At 38.0% G+C, this 17844-nt stretch overlaps 1 protein-coding gene and 1 long non-coding RNA gene across 3 annotated transcripts; one reads left to right on the top strand and one right to left on the bottom strand.

Moving 5' to 3' along the window:
* Positions 1 to 359: 359 nt before the first annotated feature.
* Positions 360 to 943, top strand: LOC307141530. The gene is made up of 3 exons (XR_013818359.1): positions 360 to 479; positions 662 to 704; positions 825 to 943. It is a non-coding gene; the product is annotated as an uncharacterized lncRNA (long non-coding RNA).
* On the bottom strand, positions 722 to 15512 carry lrrc8db (leucine rich repeat containing 8 VRAC subunit Db). 2 transcript variants are annotated; one of them, XM_079841814.1, is made up of 2 exons: positions 15405 to 15512; positions 722 to 6670 (listed from the first exon to the last, which is right to left on the bottom strand). In XM_079841814.1, the coding sequence occupies exon 2, from the start codon at positions 6666 to 6668 to the stop codon at positions 4152 to 4154; it is 2517 nt and encodes an 838-aa protein (XP_079697940.1). In that variant the 5' UTR covers positions 6669 to 6670; positions 15405 to 15512; the 3' UTR covers positions 722 to 4151. The 2 variants fall into 2 exon arrangements, with proteins under 2 accessions (XP_079697940.1, XP_079697939.1); XM_079841813.1 differs by lacking the exon at positions 15405 to 15512 and adding an exon at positions 14828 to 14858.
* Between the last annotated feature and the right edge of the window lie 2332 nt (positions 15513 to 17844).

The raw sequence follows: 17844 nt of genomic DNA, 5'->3' as shown, positions 1-17844 counted from the left end.
AAAACCCCAAAGAAATCTCTATATAATGATTAAATCCACGACTTTTCAAGTTATCACACCTGAACATCGCTGTGAAAGGTTACAGGTAACATGTGACAAGACCGTAACTTTTTAGAGCATCAGCACCTTCAGCTGGACAATAATTTACACATATCACAGAGTAACAAAAAAGTTATTAGATAATTACTGTTAATATAGCCTAATAACCATTTGAGACAACTTCAGGCCCACCAATTTCTGCCCACTTAGTGATATTAGCCCTTGCTTCATTAGATAGGCTATCATTATAAAATAGTATGCATCTTGTTATAAAATTGTTTATTTCTTTAAAAGAGCAACAAAATAAGATTTGTAACAAAGACGTTTTTGTTCTTCGCCTCTAGAGGGAGCTAAACGACTGTGCAAGGATTCCATTGTTTAACTTACACTGTGAGGACCAAATGTCGCCAAAAGGATTGTAAACAGAGATCACCAACGAGGTAAATGGATTATTAAACATACTAAATGATGCTTATTTGAAAATATAAAAATGCAAAAACGTTTCTGTGATGGGTTTATGGGTAGGGTTAGTGTAAGGGGACAGCAAAGTTTCTGTATGTTTTGATGGTGAGGTCCTGTATTTAATAGAACATATTAATATATGGGTTTTACTTTCCTTTAGATGTCATTTAAATTTAAACGATTCAAACAGCACAGACACCAAGGTATTTATTTTCAACGCATTTATTATATTAAAAATTGCAAGTTGCAAATTCCTTTCAAACAAAACATCTGTAATTGGGAGCAAAGCGGACTAACTTCATTCTCCTTTCCATCAAAAACAGAAAGGCTAAACCATGAAGGGATGCAGTATCATCAGGCTACATTCAAGGCTGAAGAGCAATACACCTTAAAGTATTTTGTTGAAAAATAAAACACAAAATTGCCTTCATTCTGAAAATAAGTACTCAGTTGGAATGAACAATATAGTGTTTTGTGTACCTGAATGGACACAATGTATATTTTTGATGGAATCATTTGAAATCAGGCATTTCAAAGTCAAACTTTTAGTTGACTATAGAAATGGAGCACAATTATAAATCTCTACTTAAAATGAAAACAAGCTTTCATTCAAAACATCAAACAGAACCAACCAACAATTAACAGTGCAACGTAGTTACATTTTACAAAACCTACATAGTAATCTAATTTCAACTCACGCAGAACATTGAAACTCATCTTTAGATTCACATGTGGTTATGATTATTGTTAGTCACACATGTATCAAAAATGATTTTCAAGCCACATCTGGCAAGACATCAACAAGTCCGATGATTCTTGAGGGGTCACAAAGATACCAATTACAGATCAGACCCTGCAGCATTTCAGAGGGACAAATATAACACAGTGTGGGAAGAATCATTCCACAAAATTAGACCAGTCTTCTTTGAAATGTGAACAGGACAAAAAAAAAGTGCAGGTTGTGTCCTCTTGAACTCCTTTTGGTTTGGTTTGAAATGTTATTGGTTTAAAAATAATGAAAATACAATGGACTTTATTCCAAATTATTCAATTACTATTAAATCAGTCTGTGTATATTAAAGTTAAAATCAATTGAAATCTTTCATTAACAACTGAATAGCTTGAATCAAACACCACTTAATCTGTTATGTCAACATTTTGTACTTCAATAAATCAGCTAAATATTGTGTATACCCTTTGTTTCAACAGATTAAGCATGCAACTCTATGGCCTAAAAATAGAAAATGGTCAAGAGTTTGGGTGCAACAGTGGAATTTTAGTTATTATAGCTTGTTTACTTAAAGGGATAGTTTACCCAAAAAAAACTAAAATGATATCATTATTTACTCACCCTCATGTTGGTTCATGGCTCAACTCAAAGGGTCCAAACAAACTTCCGACTACTTTTGTGTTCTACAGAACAAATAAAGTCATATATATGTTGTCTGGAATGACATTAAGAGTAAATGATGACCGTATTTATTTTTGATGGAACTATCCCTTTATATCTTGACCATGTTTCAATCATTTCTATATGACTTTGTTACTTTATCAAGAAAAATATAACAAAACAACAAAAATTCAGGTTAGGATTATCTAACACACAGTCCAGTCATCGGAGTGAATATCGGAACCTAACATCTGGCAAGAAACCTTTTTGTGCATTTGCCTTAAAAGCTGGCATGGGCATGCACAGAGCAGAGTATGTCAATAGCACGGTAACTTAAAACACTGATTCACACAATGCAAGCATTTCCATTACTTTTACTAGCCAGTAAGGGCTAACAGTTAAGCAGATGGTAGTCATACACATTTACAGACTAAGATATGACAGAGTATATATCAGGGCAAGTTTACTATACATACATGTCTATTGGAGTTTTTGAGCAGCAAGGACCATGCAGTGTAAACACATTACAGGTCTGTCCCATCATAATATGGTGTTATATACAAAACATGCACAAGTCAACTGAGGTCACCGTAACTTATGCATTACTTCCGTAAGCCACATAAAAAGATGATGTTAGAAGGAAAAGACTATTTTGTTGCCAAGACTTGCAGTGCAGTGCACATTATTACCTTTAGTTTGAACATCATCAAATCCAAACATGTTGCTGCAAAAGCATCAGTACATTTTCAATGCAGAACATTGTTATTACAGTTCAAAATATTTTGTTTTAATAGAAATTGAATAGGTGGACACAATCTCATTATAGAAAGATGGAACAGACTGTAACTGAAGTATAAAATATGCTGTTTGATTGAGCCAGATGGATATGGTAAGTTTGTATCGACACAAACATTCAGTTTGTAGTGCACTCTTCACTAAACTCAAATGAGAATTTCTTTTTGAGGAATTCCAGGTAGACTCTTTTACCACTTATAGTCAAATACAGTAGTTGTGATTAACTTTGTAATGTCAGTTGTTCTGGGTTCTTCCAAACAATGAATACAATCGTTATTGGCACCACAATGTACAATGCATGTGAGACTGTGCGGACAACAGCTACTGAAAACAATGAACAAAAGTGCTACTGGAACGTAATAGAAAAAAGTGATCTGAATTATATCTACACTGTACCATGGGCAAATAAAAAAAAAAAACATAATTAAAAGAACAAAAACCCATGCAGACAGGCATAATAATCTCAAAGATTTGAAAATTCTTAAGAATTCTATGCACTAAGCATAGTTAGGGCCCTATTATACACCCAGTGTAATGCGGCGCCAGAGTGTTTTTTGCTAGTTCCAGCCTGACACATTTATCATTTTCACCTCCTGCACCACGTTGTTTGAATAGCAAATGCATTTGCGGCCATTATGCTGGTCAGAAAACGAGGTGTGTTCAGGCGCATTGTTGGCGCGTTGCTATTTTGAGGCAACTGAAATGGACTGCGTCCTTGACCAACTGTAAGCTGGTCTTAAGTCAATGGCACAATATTTTTTTGTTAGTTAAAGAACGCGTTAGTAATATGCGCCTATAAGCGGGTCCACAATGCGCGCACTCTCTGCTTATTGCACACACAGGGACATGCAGCAGCACACAAACATTTTTAAATATTAAAAATAAAAGGATTCCTCTCTGGCGAAGTGTTCAGTCTTTCCGCTCACAAATTCCGCCATGTAAATAGCGAATCCGTCATGGTGCAAGCGCAACTAGCTTTTAAAGGGAATGGGAGATGAGACTCTGATTGGTTTATTGCACATTATGCCCAAAACACCCATTACTTATTAAGAGAAAAGGGACAGCCCTTTTAGACCATGCGCAGGGCGCGACAACTATTTTTCCTGTCGTTGAACTAGCAAAAGTGGATTCGGACATGCCCTAAGTGCACTTGCGCTGTGCACTTTAGACCATGCGCTTAGATCATTAAAATAGGGCCCTTAATGTCCACAAAGTTTTATATTGGCTTACTGGCAATTTGTTTTGGCCTGTGCAGAAAATGATAATAAATGTTAACATAAGCTTTGATACTGGGCACTGGACTCATTCTTTACACCTGGAACATCCATTCATGCCAGCAGTCCTGGATAAAATTTATATAATAAAAAAAAGAAAAGAAAGAAAGAAAGAAAAAGCAGCCTCTCTAATTCTGTTCCACTTAGAAAACCATGACTGGGTTTTAGATAAATTTTTTCCTGATTCACAATCACACTCCATTAGCAGTGATTTCCTGACTTATGCTCTCTTTGACCTCTAGGGGCAGTGAATCAAAAAGGTGGTCCTCCACAATGAGACCATTTCGGCGCAAGAGTCGGCACTGGCCAAGCTGTGCGGGTAGGCGATCCAGGCAATTCCCCTTCAGCTCAAGATGAGTCAGCTGCAGCAGCTGCCCGATTTTCTCTGGCAGCAACAAGATGCAGTTGTGTCCAAGGGATAAGGTACGCAACTTTGTGCATTTGAACAGCTGCTTGGGCACCACTTCCACCTTGTTTCCTGTGATGGCAAAGTGCTGTAGATTTTGGAGAAACCCCACCTCTGGAGGAATCACTACAATGGAGTTGTTGCTAACATCCAGGTATCTCAGTTTAAGAAGATTGAATAGAGTGGTAGGCAAGGTCTCGAGTTTGTTATGTGACAAATAGAGGAACTCTAGGTTTTTTACGTGACTTATGGACAATGGAATGGAAATGATTTTATTGTGCCAAAGTTTGAGGCAATTAAGCCTTTTGAGGTGCTGGAAGCTGATGACCTCTTCAATAGTACGGATATTGTTCGATTTCAAGTCCAACTCCTGCAGGTTGGTCAAACTAAAAATTGCATGCGGTATCCTCTCCAGCTCACAATTGTGCAGCTCCAGCTCAGCAAGGTTCATCATCTTTTTCAAGCTATTTAACACCAAGAGTTTAGTACCATCATTGTGAACCACAAGTTTGATCAGGTGGGGTGATAAGTCTGTAATGTTAGTTGGGACCTTGGTAAGGTTGCTCTTCAGATGTAGGATCTTTAGATGCCTCAAGTCCCTGAGGGACTCTAATCCTATCATTTTGTTATTTTCGGAGTTCAAGTTTCCCACCAAGTAGAGCTCTCTCAGGTTCTTCAGCATGTAAACCCAAGTGGGAATCTCTGCTACATCCGTAAACTTGACGTGAAGGCACCGGAGGTGATCGCGGAGGAAACTGAATGCAGTCTGTTCGACTTTGGCGGGACAGTGGTAAAAGTGCAACTCGTGGAGGTTGATCATCTGGGAAATTTTTGCTGTGATACGTGCCTCTGGGATGAGTTCTAGTTTCAGGACCTCTAAATCAGTGAGGTCAAAGACAGCATCAGGAACACCTGAGAGCATGAAAAGATGCAGCTCAAGTTTATCCTGTGCATTACGAGTCACGTGTTGCCGTAGTTTCTCAAAGGTCCACTCGTGGTTTAAGCTTATTTCCCGCAGTTTGTTCTCGCTTACCTCTGAGAGAAAGACACCAAAACGTTTCGAGTACAACTGATCATACTGGTCCACCATGTGAAGGAGAAAAGCAAAGTCATTTTTCACATCTGGGATATCACTGAAACTGCTTTCTTCTCGAACTTTTTCAAAGGAATACTCCTTAAGAGGCCGCCTAAACAGCCAAAAAAGAGTGTAAATGCAAACCAAACCATAAACAAAAATGAGGACAATGTAGCTAACGAGAAGCTTTTTCAGCATGAAAGCCATGTTGTGGGTGCACTTAAATTTGGAGTATCCAGTTAAATGCTTGATTTCTGGCTCACAATCATGGTCGAATTTTATGGAGGTGACAAAGGTCATGGTGTAACACAGAATCAGAATAAACTTGACAGTTTTTATTATAGTCTGAGCTACATAAAGTTTGTAGATCAAGTCGCTGTCTTCGACATGTGTACGGAACTTCCTCACTTTCTCAAAAAGAGCTTTAGCTTGCTCTCCATCTTTCTTATCAAGAATAGTCATGCTTGGAACTTCAATCACCGGCTTCTCTGCAGAAAACTTAATGTTAGATTTTGCAAGCATGGGTGTGGACTGATTTGGACTTCCCTCTTCACTGCTGGTTGAAAAATGCTTTGGTAAAGTAGAGGCTCCAGTCAATCTCTGCTTATTCTCTTCCGAGTCTTCACAGGCTGTCTCAGACAATGCCTTGGTTGTCCAAGGGGACTCAAAACACTTGCCCAAAATAGACACAAAATGCTCAATTTTGGAACTGGTCTTTGGATACTTGAACCAAAAGTTACTGCTTACCATAAGAACAATAGTGTGAATGAGAGCTAGATATGGAAAGTACTTTGAATACCACGGGAGGGCAACATGGTAGCACATCTGATTAACAAAGACATACTGCTGAAAATCCAGATTTGTTCGTAAACCCGTAGGCTGAGGTTGCCTGACAGCAGACGACTGTGGGAAGTGTTGGACAACACTGTCGGTTTGTTCTTTGCTTGCCAAAGGTGCAGCTGCCAATGTCACATGGCCTCCTCCTGACCCTGAGCCAAGAGCTTTTTCTGGTGGCCTTTCCGTGGGCACAGGGTTTCGGTCCTCCAACGACTCCAGAACAGGAAGGCAAACCACCTGATCTTTGGTTAACTGCATGGTCCCGGCGAATATGGCCAGCATAAGCATGACCACACCCAGGTAATCCATAAAGACGTCCCACCATGGTTTCAGTATCCGATAAGTTGGCTGGATGTCATTTAGAGAGGCAACTTCTGTGAGGGTAAACATTCCTACATGAAAACATAAAAAAAGTATTTAGCAAATAATATTATCAATGATAAATAAGTGTGAGATAAGTCCATAAAAAAGACAAATCTTTTAAAAATCTCGTTAAAAACACATTTACACCAATTACATACAAATACATATAGTGTACGTATATATATATATATATATATATATATATATATATATATATATATATATATATATATATATATATATATATATATATATGGTTTTTCCAGCATTGAAAATTTTTTGGCGGCCGCCAAAACTAAATTTGTCCCGCCAAAGCCGAATTTGATGAGTTATTGTGATTTATGAGTGATGTAGAATAGATGACTCCTGCGCTTGTGACAGGGCGCATATAACTGAGTGACTGAGAGAACGTTCAGAGAGCTCCGATCCCCCGCACGCACTCTCTGGGTCTTCAAAATAATCACTGTGTTAGCTCTCTCATATTTCACATATTAATCTAAATCAAAAGGTCGGACGACCGAATGTGTTTGATAACTTTATTCAATTTCTGTGTAAACTGTCAAACATGGAAGGCCATGGGTAAATACAACCCCAAATCAGAAAAAGTTGGGACAGTATGGAAAATGCAAATAAATAAAAAAAGAAGTGATTTCTAAATTTACTTTGACTTGTATTTCATTGCAGACAATATGAACACAAAATATTTCATGTTTTGTCTGGTCAACTTCATGTCATTTGTAAATATGCATCCTTTCCTGTCATTCAGACCTGCAACACATTTCAAAAAAAGTTGGGACAGTAAAGCATTTACCACTTTGTAATGTTGCCATTCCTTTTCACAACACTTAAAAGACGTTTAGGGACTGAAGACACCAAGTGATGAAGTGTTTCAGGTGTAATTTTGTCCCATTCTTCCTGCAAACAAGTCTTAAGGTGGGCAACAGTACGGGGTCTTCGTTGTCGCATTTTGCGCTTCAAAATGCGCCACACATTCTCTATTGGAGACAGGTCGGGACTGCAGGCAGGCCAGTCAAGTACCCGTACCCTCTTCCTCCGCAGCCAGGACTTTGTAATGTGTGCAGAATGTGGTTTTGCATTGTCTTGTTGAAATATGCATGGACGTACCTGGAAAAGATGTCTTCTTGAAGGCAGCATATTATGCTCCAAAATCTCTATGTACTTTTCAGCATTAATGGTGCCTTCACAGAAGTGCAAGTTACCTGACACAACCCCATACCATGACAGACCCTGGCTTTTGGACTTGTTGCTGGTAACAGTCTGGATGATCCTTTTCTTCTTTGGTCCGGAGCACACTGCGTCCATTCCTCCCAAAAAAGACCTCAAATACTGATTCATCTGACCACAGTACACGTTTCCACTGTGTGATGGTCCATCCCAGATGCCTCCGAGCCCAGAGAAGTCGACGGCGCTTCTGGACACTGTTAACATAGGGCTTCCTTTTGGCACAGTACAGTTTTAACTGGCATTTGTGGATGTAACTACGTATTGTGGTACTTGACAAAGGTTTACCAAAGTAGTCCTGAGCCCATGTGGTGATATCGCTTATAGATGAATGACGATTATTGATGCAGTGCCGCCTGAGGGATCGGAGATCACGATTGTTAAGCTTAGGCTTGCGCCCTTGTCCTTTACGCACTGAAATTCCTCCAGATTCCTTGAATCTTTTAATTATGTTATGCACTGTTGAATGTGAAATATCCAAATCTCTTCCTATCTTCCTTGAGGAACATTGTTTTTGAACATTTCAATAATTTTCTCACGTATTTGTTGGGAAACTGGCGATCCTCGGCCCATCTTTGCTCCTAAAGGATTAGACCTTTCTTGGATGCTGCTTTTGTACCAAATCATAATTACAATCACCTGTTGACATCACCTGTTTCAAATCACATCATTATTTAACCATTTTACCTCATTACTAGCCCTAAATTGCTCCTGTCCCAACTTTTTTTGAAATGTGTTGCAGGTCTGAATGACAGGAAAGGATGCATATTTACAAATGACATGAAGTTGACCAGACAAAACATGAAATATTTTGTGTTCATATTGTCTGCAATGAAATACAAGTCAAAGTAAATTTAGAAATCACTTCTTTTTTTCTTTTTTTTTGCGTTTTCCATACTGTCCCAACTTTTTCTGATTTGGGGTTGTATAACATTTATTATAATGGGTTTATGTAAAGATTGTTTTAGATTCAATTAAATCAAAAGTTGTTATTTTTTAAAGCCTAATACATGATGAAATTGGTAGCTTTCAGTTATACTGTAATGTAATGTCATTGATGTTTCCTAGAGACATTAGTATCAGTGATACTGGCTGTCATTCATAAAAAGTGTACACACTAGGGCTGTCAAATAAAAATTTGAATGTTGAATTTACAACAAAAAAAAAAAGCACATTCGGATGCAAAAACCGTGCATTAAAATTTTTGGTAGAGGCGCGCGAGACACGACGGTAACGGAATTGACACGGTTTGTTTATCCAGAACAGCGCGGTGCGGCTGTGTTGTTAATTTGAAAAAGGCGGAAAAAAACAGTGAGGACTCGGAGTCAGAGAGAAAATGGGCATGGCAACCTGTTCTATGGCGTATACAGTCAGAGACAGAGCAGTGCAGAAGAAGGCAATCAGGGCTTTGGAGCATGAGATGGATATAAATAAAAGGGATGATACGCTACCGGCTGACGAAAAACCTCTCAGTTGGTTGCAAAATCATGCGGTATAACATTATATGTATCCACATATTGCACAGCTGGCAAATACATAGATACTTGATCATACCTCACCAAAAAACGCTCAGCCCTTGCTGCAGGTCAAGTTGACTATTTGGTATTTTTGACGAACAATATGTAGATGTTTAATGAGTGGAAATGGATTGTTTCTGAATGTTAGTTTGCTATTTTCTGTTCACGTTATGTTCTGTTGAAGCTCAGGTTACTGATGCACTTGCAGTTTTATTGCATTATGCACTTTTGTTACCTAATTTTCCTTACAGGCTCATTAATTAAATTATATTTTATTTAATAACAGTTGTTTGAAAAGTTAATGCACTGTAAAAAAGTGAATGTCCGAAAGACACGATGCTTGATTTGGTTTACATTTGCTTGTTGCGCTCGCTTGCGCCCTCTTGTGGGCATAGGAGATAATAGAGTACTTTTCCCCTCTAAAATTAAGTATTGCCTTAAGAATTCGAATATAATTCGAATTTTGATAATATTTAAGAAAGAATTTCGAATTTAGCTTTTCGGCCATTTTGACAGCTCCAATACACACACACACACACACACACACACACACACACGTGTCGGAACCATTGTACCCACCCGCTTTTTAAGACTAATGATATTTGACCCACTCACTTTTATCGTCTCTAATTGAGTACATCTGTTTACCTTCCCCTTACTGATAAACACTTATTAAACACGTTAGATGCTTTATTTTCACTTTTCTAATATTTTCTTAATTTTTATTGAAAATAAATGCCTTTCCGATCTGATATGTGATGGGAAAAGGGAGTAGAGCGAGTTCGGCAAAAGGCAGATTCAAAACCTTGGGTCAATTTGCGTCAAAACTCGATTGCCATGAGTCATACCCCTACACTATTGCTGCTGCGTTTTCCGTAATTTTGTCTGACACAACCAGACATTTAGTAAACAAGGCAATATATTTGTTGCTGACTTGATATGGCTTAATTTGGCTTTAAATACATTGAATGCGAGTATACACACAGTCTGTTAAAAAAAATGTTTAAAGTCCCTGTAAAGTCAAAACTAAACATGTGTTCTGAGTTCCTCACACCACAGATAAATGTGTTATTAACCACCCAGCCAAATTTGAATCATAAAAAAATCCGGGAAGTACATAAAATAGCTTATCAAAAACATGAAAAAATGAGCAGCATTCTCTGCTCTCAAACGCTGGGGGTGTGTCCGCTGTCGGCGCCGAAACCACGCCCACTCGCGGGAAAGAGGCAGTAGCACACAAGACAACATTCACGTACTGATCACGAGCGTCTATGATCACGACGCACCAGATGTCGGCGGGACGGGAGGATGAAGGCCTGGGCGGGGGATAGTCGGTTCTGCAGCGGATTATCAGTGAATCCCAGTTGTCTCCGGTGAAAGTTTGTAAATCGATCCGGTGTAAAGTCACTGCAGAGGTAGGTGTCGGTGATGATCCTCAGCTCTCCATCAAGGTTGCTGTTCACAAAATGAATCCACCTCTTCATCGTTTTTGTTTTGTAAGCTGTTATGTAAGTTGTTGACTATAGTAACTAACAGTACTAACAGTAACTCGCGATCGAACTGATGCGAATGTGCTCTAGTTATGATCGTGTTAGGGGAGGAGCCAGGCTTGGTGGCTCCAGTGCGTCATCGAGCCACCGTTTTAGCCCCGCCCAGAAAATCCTGAACACAGCAACGGTGAAAAACTGTTTAACGGTCTAACTTCTGAATTCAGTACTTCATAGTTCACAGTCTTTGTAATGTGTTTCAGCAATACATTTCTAACATTTATAATGTGTTTAGAAACAAATCTCAGAATTGCCTTTACAGGGACTTTAATATAGTTATAGATAATTTATGAAAAATATGAACTTAACAAATATCATGAATTAATAAATTAATAACAAAGAGGTCAAATGCTTTGATATTTTAAGCCTACAATGACTACACATCAAGTGTAAAAAAGTTTGTTTCATATTTGCTCAGTCTTATAGCTAATAAACAAATCAAGTGCCTCAATGTTACGCTCATTGCTATGTGAAATACAGGCTTGATACAACATAAGTCTCACTCTCAAATGACATTAAATCAGTGTACAAATGCAAGGAGTGGCCTAATACACCACTAAAGATAACAAATGGTTCCATCGCTTGGGGAGACACCCTAGTGTATCTGCCCTGTATCACTTTCCACAGCACCGAGCTTCATCAGTGCTGAGGCACTAAAGCACTGCATTAGACATCCTTATTAGATTATCAGCCTTAGTGGGTCCATACTGTACCGAATGAAGACAATAGTACTGCATTGGTGAGCCTGGCCAAAGACAATGTTGTCTTTAATATCAAGTTGCAAGACTGCTCTAATATACATGCATTTTTCAGGGGTAATATTGATGTGTGGAGCTCGACTTTCACATTGCTGAGACTTAACCATAAACATCCAATAGGCAAAACTGAATGACCTTCTCACTGTCAAGGAACAATTGACTGAATGTCACAATGATTAATTAACTTGTACTTCACTTGGCTAATAAAGCTGTTATTTATATAAATCATAAATGTCAATGTTTTGAGCAAGATGAAATCATTGCCGGATTATTTAGTTATTCTCCTTGAAACGTTGTAATCAGATTACATGTAGTATTACTTAATACATTTAAGTTTTCTACCATGAGGCCTTGAGCACATCATTTGCAGCCTCTATGGTCTACTAATAAAACAAAGTCTAGACTTGCTTCACAAGACAATCACATTCCTTCCATTCATCACACCAACTATTCAAGTCACAAGCACTTTGTTCTTGTGCTTTGCCTGTCCAACAGATCTTTCGCTCAAGCCTTACACTGGCTTTGATGTTAACATGTCAACTGTAAGGAAGATGGTAGAATCTAACAAGGATACGAAAACTGTTTTAAGTTTAAAATACATTATTTCAATAAACAATAAACATACAAATACAGTGTACGTGTCACAGATTAACAGGGGTGCAATCCTATCCAAGATTCAGTTACTGTAGTAGCTGTAATTGCAGAAGTCCTCACCATGCATTTTCCTGCATTAATTAGTCTCTAATTTAGTGCAATTACACAATAGCTTATTTAGTCAAGTCAGATTGCCGTAAACAACAATTATCACTTTCTTTTGTGTGTTGCCAAACTTGCCATGGGTTAAAGCGCACTCATGATTTCTCGAAATGCACAAAATAATTATGTACTGATGCATATTACATGACAGCATAGACAGTGCATTCGAATCAAAAACCCAAATTCCAACATGTTGATCTATTTTGGCAGATTTAGAAGTGTGAACATCTGTAGAGTCAATTCTTATAAGCCTATCAAATGCAGCCACCAGCAAGACTGTGAAAAATATTAAGACACCAAATAAATGTAATGCTCAAAGGCTGGCAAAGTAGGGCTCAACAAGACTTCAGAGAACATCTGAGAATTGCTTTTCCTACTGCTTGCTTACCCAAAATAATGTGCTATACATCAGTTCCCAAGATCTACAGCTGAAAGATTACACACACTAACCCTATGAGCTGGGACGTTAAGCAGGCTTGTTTTCTACAATAGGCCTATTCTGTTCCACAGCAGAGATGCAGTAATATATTATATATAATTCAGACTCTCAGAGTAGTGTAGCCATCACTATAGCATTCAGACAGGAAACACATGAAAAAAAATCTCCTTGTAATATAGCGTTATCACTGGTACAGATCCAACAAGCATTTGTCAATTTCCTTAACTACTCATCATTCAACATGATCCGCAAACCAGTACGCTTACCCACATATGCTAACCCTTACCCCTACATTACTTATTATAAGTTGACTTCCCGAAAACGTAAGGTTAAAGGCTCTGTGGCACTTACAAAACATAGCTGTGATTATATATTAACCAATATTCTGAGTTCAGGACGAGACCTGTTTGTCCAAATATGTTGGTGTTTAGAAAAACCAGTTTGGAATGATTTGCCATTTTATTTGGTTCCGATAGTGGCATTTTTTTAAAGACAATTTGAGGTAAACAAATGTTTTGATTTGAAAATGAATTATTTGTTTCCTAAAACAAAATATGCAAAAAATAATTAATTTGCTTTTTTGAAAATAGGTCTTAATAATAATTCCTTATTTCAGAAGATATAACATTACTCTTTAATCTAATCAGTATGGATCAGTTTGGATGAGCGAATAGATTCGGACTAATACATCATAAATGCATAATTAACTGTGGGCTTTCACAAATTTTTACCGACCTATGGTGATAAGAAGCCTCACCTGGGTAGCACAAATCGACCAAAAACACAAGTACCGTCACGGCTAGTCTTATTTAACCTCAGTCTGAGCTTTTACCCCGAAACTAGGTCATGGCTACAGCTGTTATTCTCATTTGATGTGTCTCAAACAGAAATTTGAAAGGACAATGGTACTAACCAATCATGTCTCTTCATGTTATCCTGCAGATTTCAATGTTGGGGTAACCATTTGTGACCTATATATAGCCTATATTTACAGGAAGTTGCTGTAGGCCAGTGAGTTAAAATAAAGTGTTGTGCAATCTAATGCTAAATATTAACCACACCTTAAAGGTTTATCTGGCAATTAAATAGAAGCAAACATAGTTTATATGTATATATGTAGGAAAATGGATGGAAAGCTGAAACTTAAATTGACCATTTGTTCATATCTGCCAAGTCAAGTGTAAGAAATCTAAATCAATGAATCTAGAATAGTATTTAGGTCAGCCAAAATGTTGAATATCTTCTGCTCATAAATATGGCAATCTGATATAAACAAATGTCTCAAAATTATGGCAAAAGAAACTGGTCAATCTAAACCCTACTGGATAAATTCACTTTTTTAAATAACACTTTGAGTTTTACATTTGCTGCTGGATAAACTTCTGGCAACAATCCGCTTGTTAAATCGAAACGTAAGAAATGCTGCTTCCGGTCCAAGACTACTCGTTTCACCTGAGAATGCTATCTCAACAGCAGTTTATGAGAATTTATTCATATTACACAATTATAGCTAAACATTAAACAAATTGAGGTGTACACTACAATCTCCGTGCTCACGGCGTCCCTTGTAACGATTTATAAAAGATGAATCACTGTATGGCCATCTGGGATTGCGTGACGTCAGACTTAACACGCGGATAAGTGTAACATAATAAAACAAATTCTGTAATATGTATTCAGTAGAATTTGTACATGGTAACTTCTTATAAGAGACATGTCATTCATATAATTGGTTATACAGTAGCCTGTGTAAGTAAGTAACTGTTTGAATAGTTAATAATATGTCCAGTCTCATTCAAAAAGTGGCCAAAACATCTTGCTTTAAGAACTCAGACTGAAAAACCTTCATTAACACAATCTTAAGACAAAATACTCGACTAATTGTAATATTTCAGTATTGTATGCTTAACATAACGTATATACTTACTGTCTCATATAAACGTCATCAAACGTCATCCATGTACCACTTAAATGAGAATCTGAAACACATTTCATCCGCTTGTCCTTGCGGTAATGGGGACACTGTAGTAGACAATTATACTGTCCGTTCCTGTGGGAGACGTCATTTTGAGCACATTCACGCGATTGTGTTTCTATACCGGGTCACGATATGTAAACGACAAAGGTTTACTTTCCAATGACACGTAAACTGCGAGCAGAACGCGCCTTACAGGGACGGACTGAAATATTCCCTATGAACGCAATCCGGTGTCTTGTCTCCGTGGTTCTGTGCAGATTAAAGCCGCTCTGGTAGGAAACCATTGGAGGTCTGTTGAGACTGTTGTGTTAAAGCGGAAAAAGTATCGGTACAAAAGGACAACTTACTAATCATTTACCCGAGAGGGCTTAATGCACATGTAAGGGTCCCCGCTCATCTCATTATTATGGTACATTCAGTGCCGCGCGCACAGCAGCAGAGTCAACCAGTCTGCACCAGTTCTCTACACTGCATATCCGCCACATTTAAACCCCACACAAACACACATCCACAGGCTGATACATACCTCAAACCAAAGCTGTCATTTTAAAAACGTCAAAGCTTCCACTATGTCCACTATGCGATATGAATAATGAGAAATGTCTAATAAACATAAATGTACTGTCATAGAGGAAGTGTATGGGGGCGGAGCTAAAGTTTAGGAGGATTTACGCGCGAAACACCTGACCGGTATTCCTGAAGTTACTAAGCAACCAAGCCCCGTTTGTTACAGTTGAACTATTTCGAGGTTGAAGATGAACTTTCCATGAATAGTGTATCATTATATATTATTTATATAATTATGTAAATCTGACATACACTTGTATTTTTCATGTATTTTCTACATATATAATTATGTAAATGTATATTAAATATAATATTCTACTAAAGATAATACGATTATTCTCTTTTCTACCTTAATAATTTTGTATATTATTAAGGGAAATGTATCCTTTTTGTATACGTTCATGTTTTAATTATTATTAAAATTAGCATCAGAAACTATGTTACAGATTAAGCATAATTCTAAAATAAATGTGGCTGAACCTAATGTTTATGATATATCAGCTAAATGTTAAACTGTTGTTGAGTTTGTCACCTTAGATGCATAGAACTCTTAGGCGAGCAATATTTAAAATATACAATTATATTATTATAAAAATGTAAACAAGAAGCGAATAAAAAGCATAGTTATTACCAAACACCATGAATAGCATGATAGGGGGGAAACCCACCATATGCAGGTAAATACATGCCTTTGCATGCATGCTGTCTTGTTTATATGTAAATTAAATCCTTTATGTTTTATAAGCGAACCATATGGTTGCAAATAAGATTAAAGAGACTTTGCCTTCCCCACCCCACCGGGGGGAACCATTTGGTGTGGGTCATATTTAACGTTAAAGTGCAGGTGGTTGTGGATGTGGATGTTTTGTTTGACTAGCACCTGCGCACACACAGAGACAAAAGATATCAGAAAACCTCACAGATCTAAGTCTCAGAGTTTGATTGAAACAGAGGGTGACAAGGTGAATCCCACATTCCAATTTGTGCTGCAGGCAGATTCTGGGTCCATGAGGACGTTTCTTGGCACTTAAGCTCTTTGCCTCTTCAATATATAATAGGTCGGTCTAAAGAAGATTCTGTGAAAGAGCTTTAACTTTGATGGCTCGTGTTTAAAATGACAATTTAATGCCCAGTTTCACAGACAATGAGCTGTTTTAACTCAAAGCAACTTGCACTGACATATCTTAAAATATGTCAGTGCCATTGTTTTGTCTCAAGATGCACACCAGCCATTTCTTTAAGAGGCACAATATGTAGTTTTTACGCCGCCAGAGGTTGCCTATTCAACACAAAGGCGTAGCTTGATGACGCCAAGATTGAGCACGGAATCTTGGGAGTTGTCGTCTTCACCTCACAGCCGGTGGAAAAGAATCGGGATAGGACTCGGGCAGAAATCATGTTCATGGATGGGATTATTAACGTTACTGTAGTATGAAGAAGAAGCAGGAGCGATTGTTAATAAGAAGAGCGCAACACAAGCCTCGCGAACAGCGGGACCTTTATTATGGCATAGTTGCCGGCTGGACTTTTATTATGCCACAGTCGCCGGCACCATTTTCGCTTTTCCGGCCTTGAGTATGAGGTAACGCAGCTCAGTTTATCATATTAGATACATTTGAGTGTGTTGAAAATGATGTTATGACGTTACTCTGTGTGTTCGCTCGGCAGCTGCTATGACACTTGTTTACACTGCAGTGAGAGTAAAGCGTTTCTGCAGAATAAAGCCGAAAACCGAGGGGAACGCAGATATGACGCCATTGACAGGCGACTCCCTCACATGTCCCGGTTCCTTGGTTAAAATAGCAATTTTCTCACGATTTACAAATAGTTGGAAACATTTGGGATATTGTAAGTACTCAACTGAACAAAGTGGTTTTGGGATATTTTACTGAAAATGTTTACATTGTGCACCTTTAAAGAGTCTTTGAAATCGAGGGTAAGGCAGGTACGACGTTACTGATGGGCGACACACGGACACGGTCCGTTACCAGGTTAAAATTGCTTATTTCTCTGGATTTAAACATTCTTGGAAACATCTGGGATAATGTAAGTACACAAGTCAACAACATATATAACACTGTTCTAGTGTTTTTTGGATATTTTGTATAATTCAAATATCTAACATATTGTGCCTTTAAATGTCCTATTTTAACCAAGACTTCATCCTGGCTTAGTCTAAGCCCTGTCTGTGAAACCAGGCCTAAATGTTTATAAAGATTAAATGAGAAAGACTGAAAAACAGCAATACAATTTAGTTATGCTTATAGATTTTGAATCTACCCATTATTTTTGCATTCAAATCCGTTTTCCTCTAATCACAACCTTGCAAGTGTCCTTTTGCTTCAGCTCCGCCTTGACAGCTGCTGCACCTTGGCTTTTCATGGTTGAACAGAGAGCCA

This window comes from Gobio gobio, assembly GCF_949357685.1.
Source record: "Gobio gobio genome assembly, chromosome: 17".
Lineage (NCBI taxonomy): Eukaryota > Metazoa > Chordata > Actinopteri > Cypriniformes > Gobionidae > Gobio > Gobio gobio.
This window is presented reverse-complemented; position numbering and strand designations above follow the sequence as displayed.

What these genes read in the sequence shown, in the direction of transcription:
- lrrc8db (XM_079841814.1), bottom strand. Translation starts at nt 6,668, where the DNA reads ATGTTTACCCTCACAGAAGTTGCCTCTCTAAATGACATCCAGCCAACT.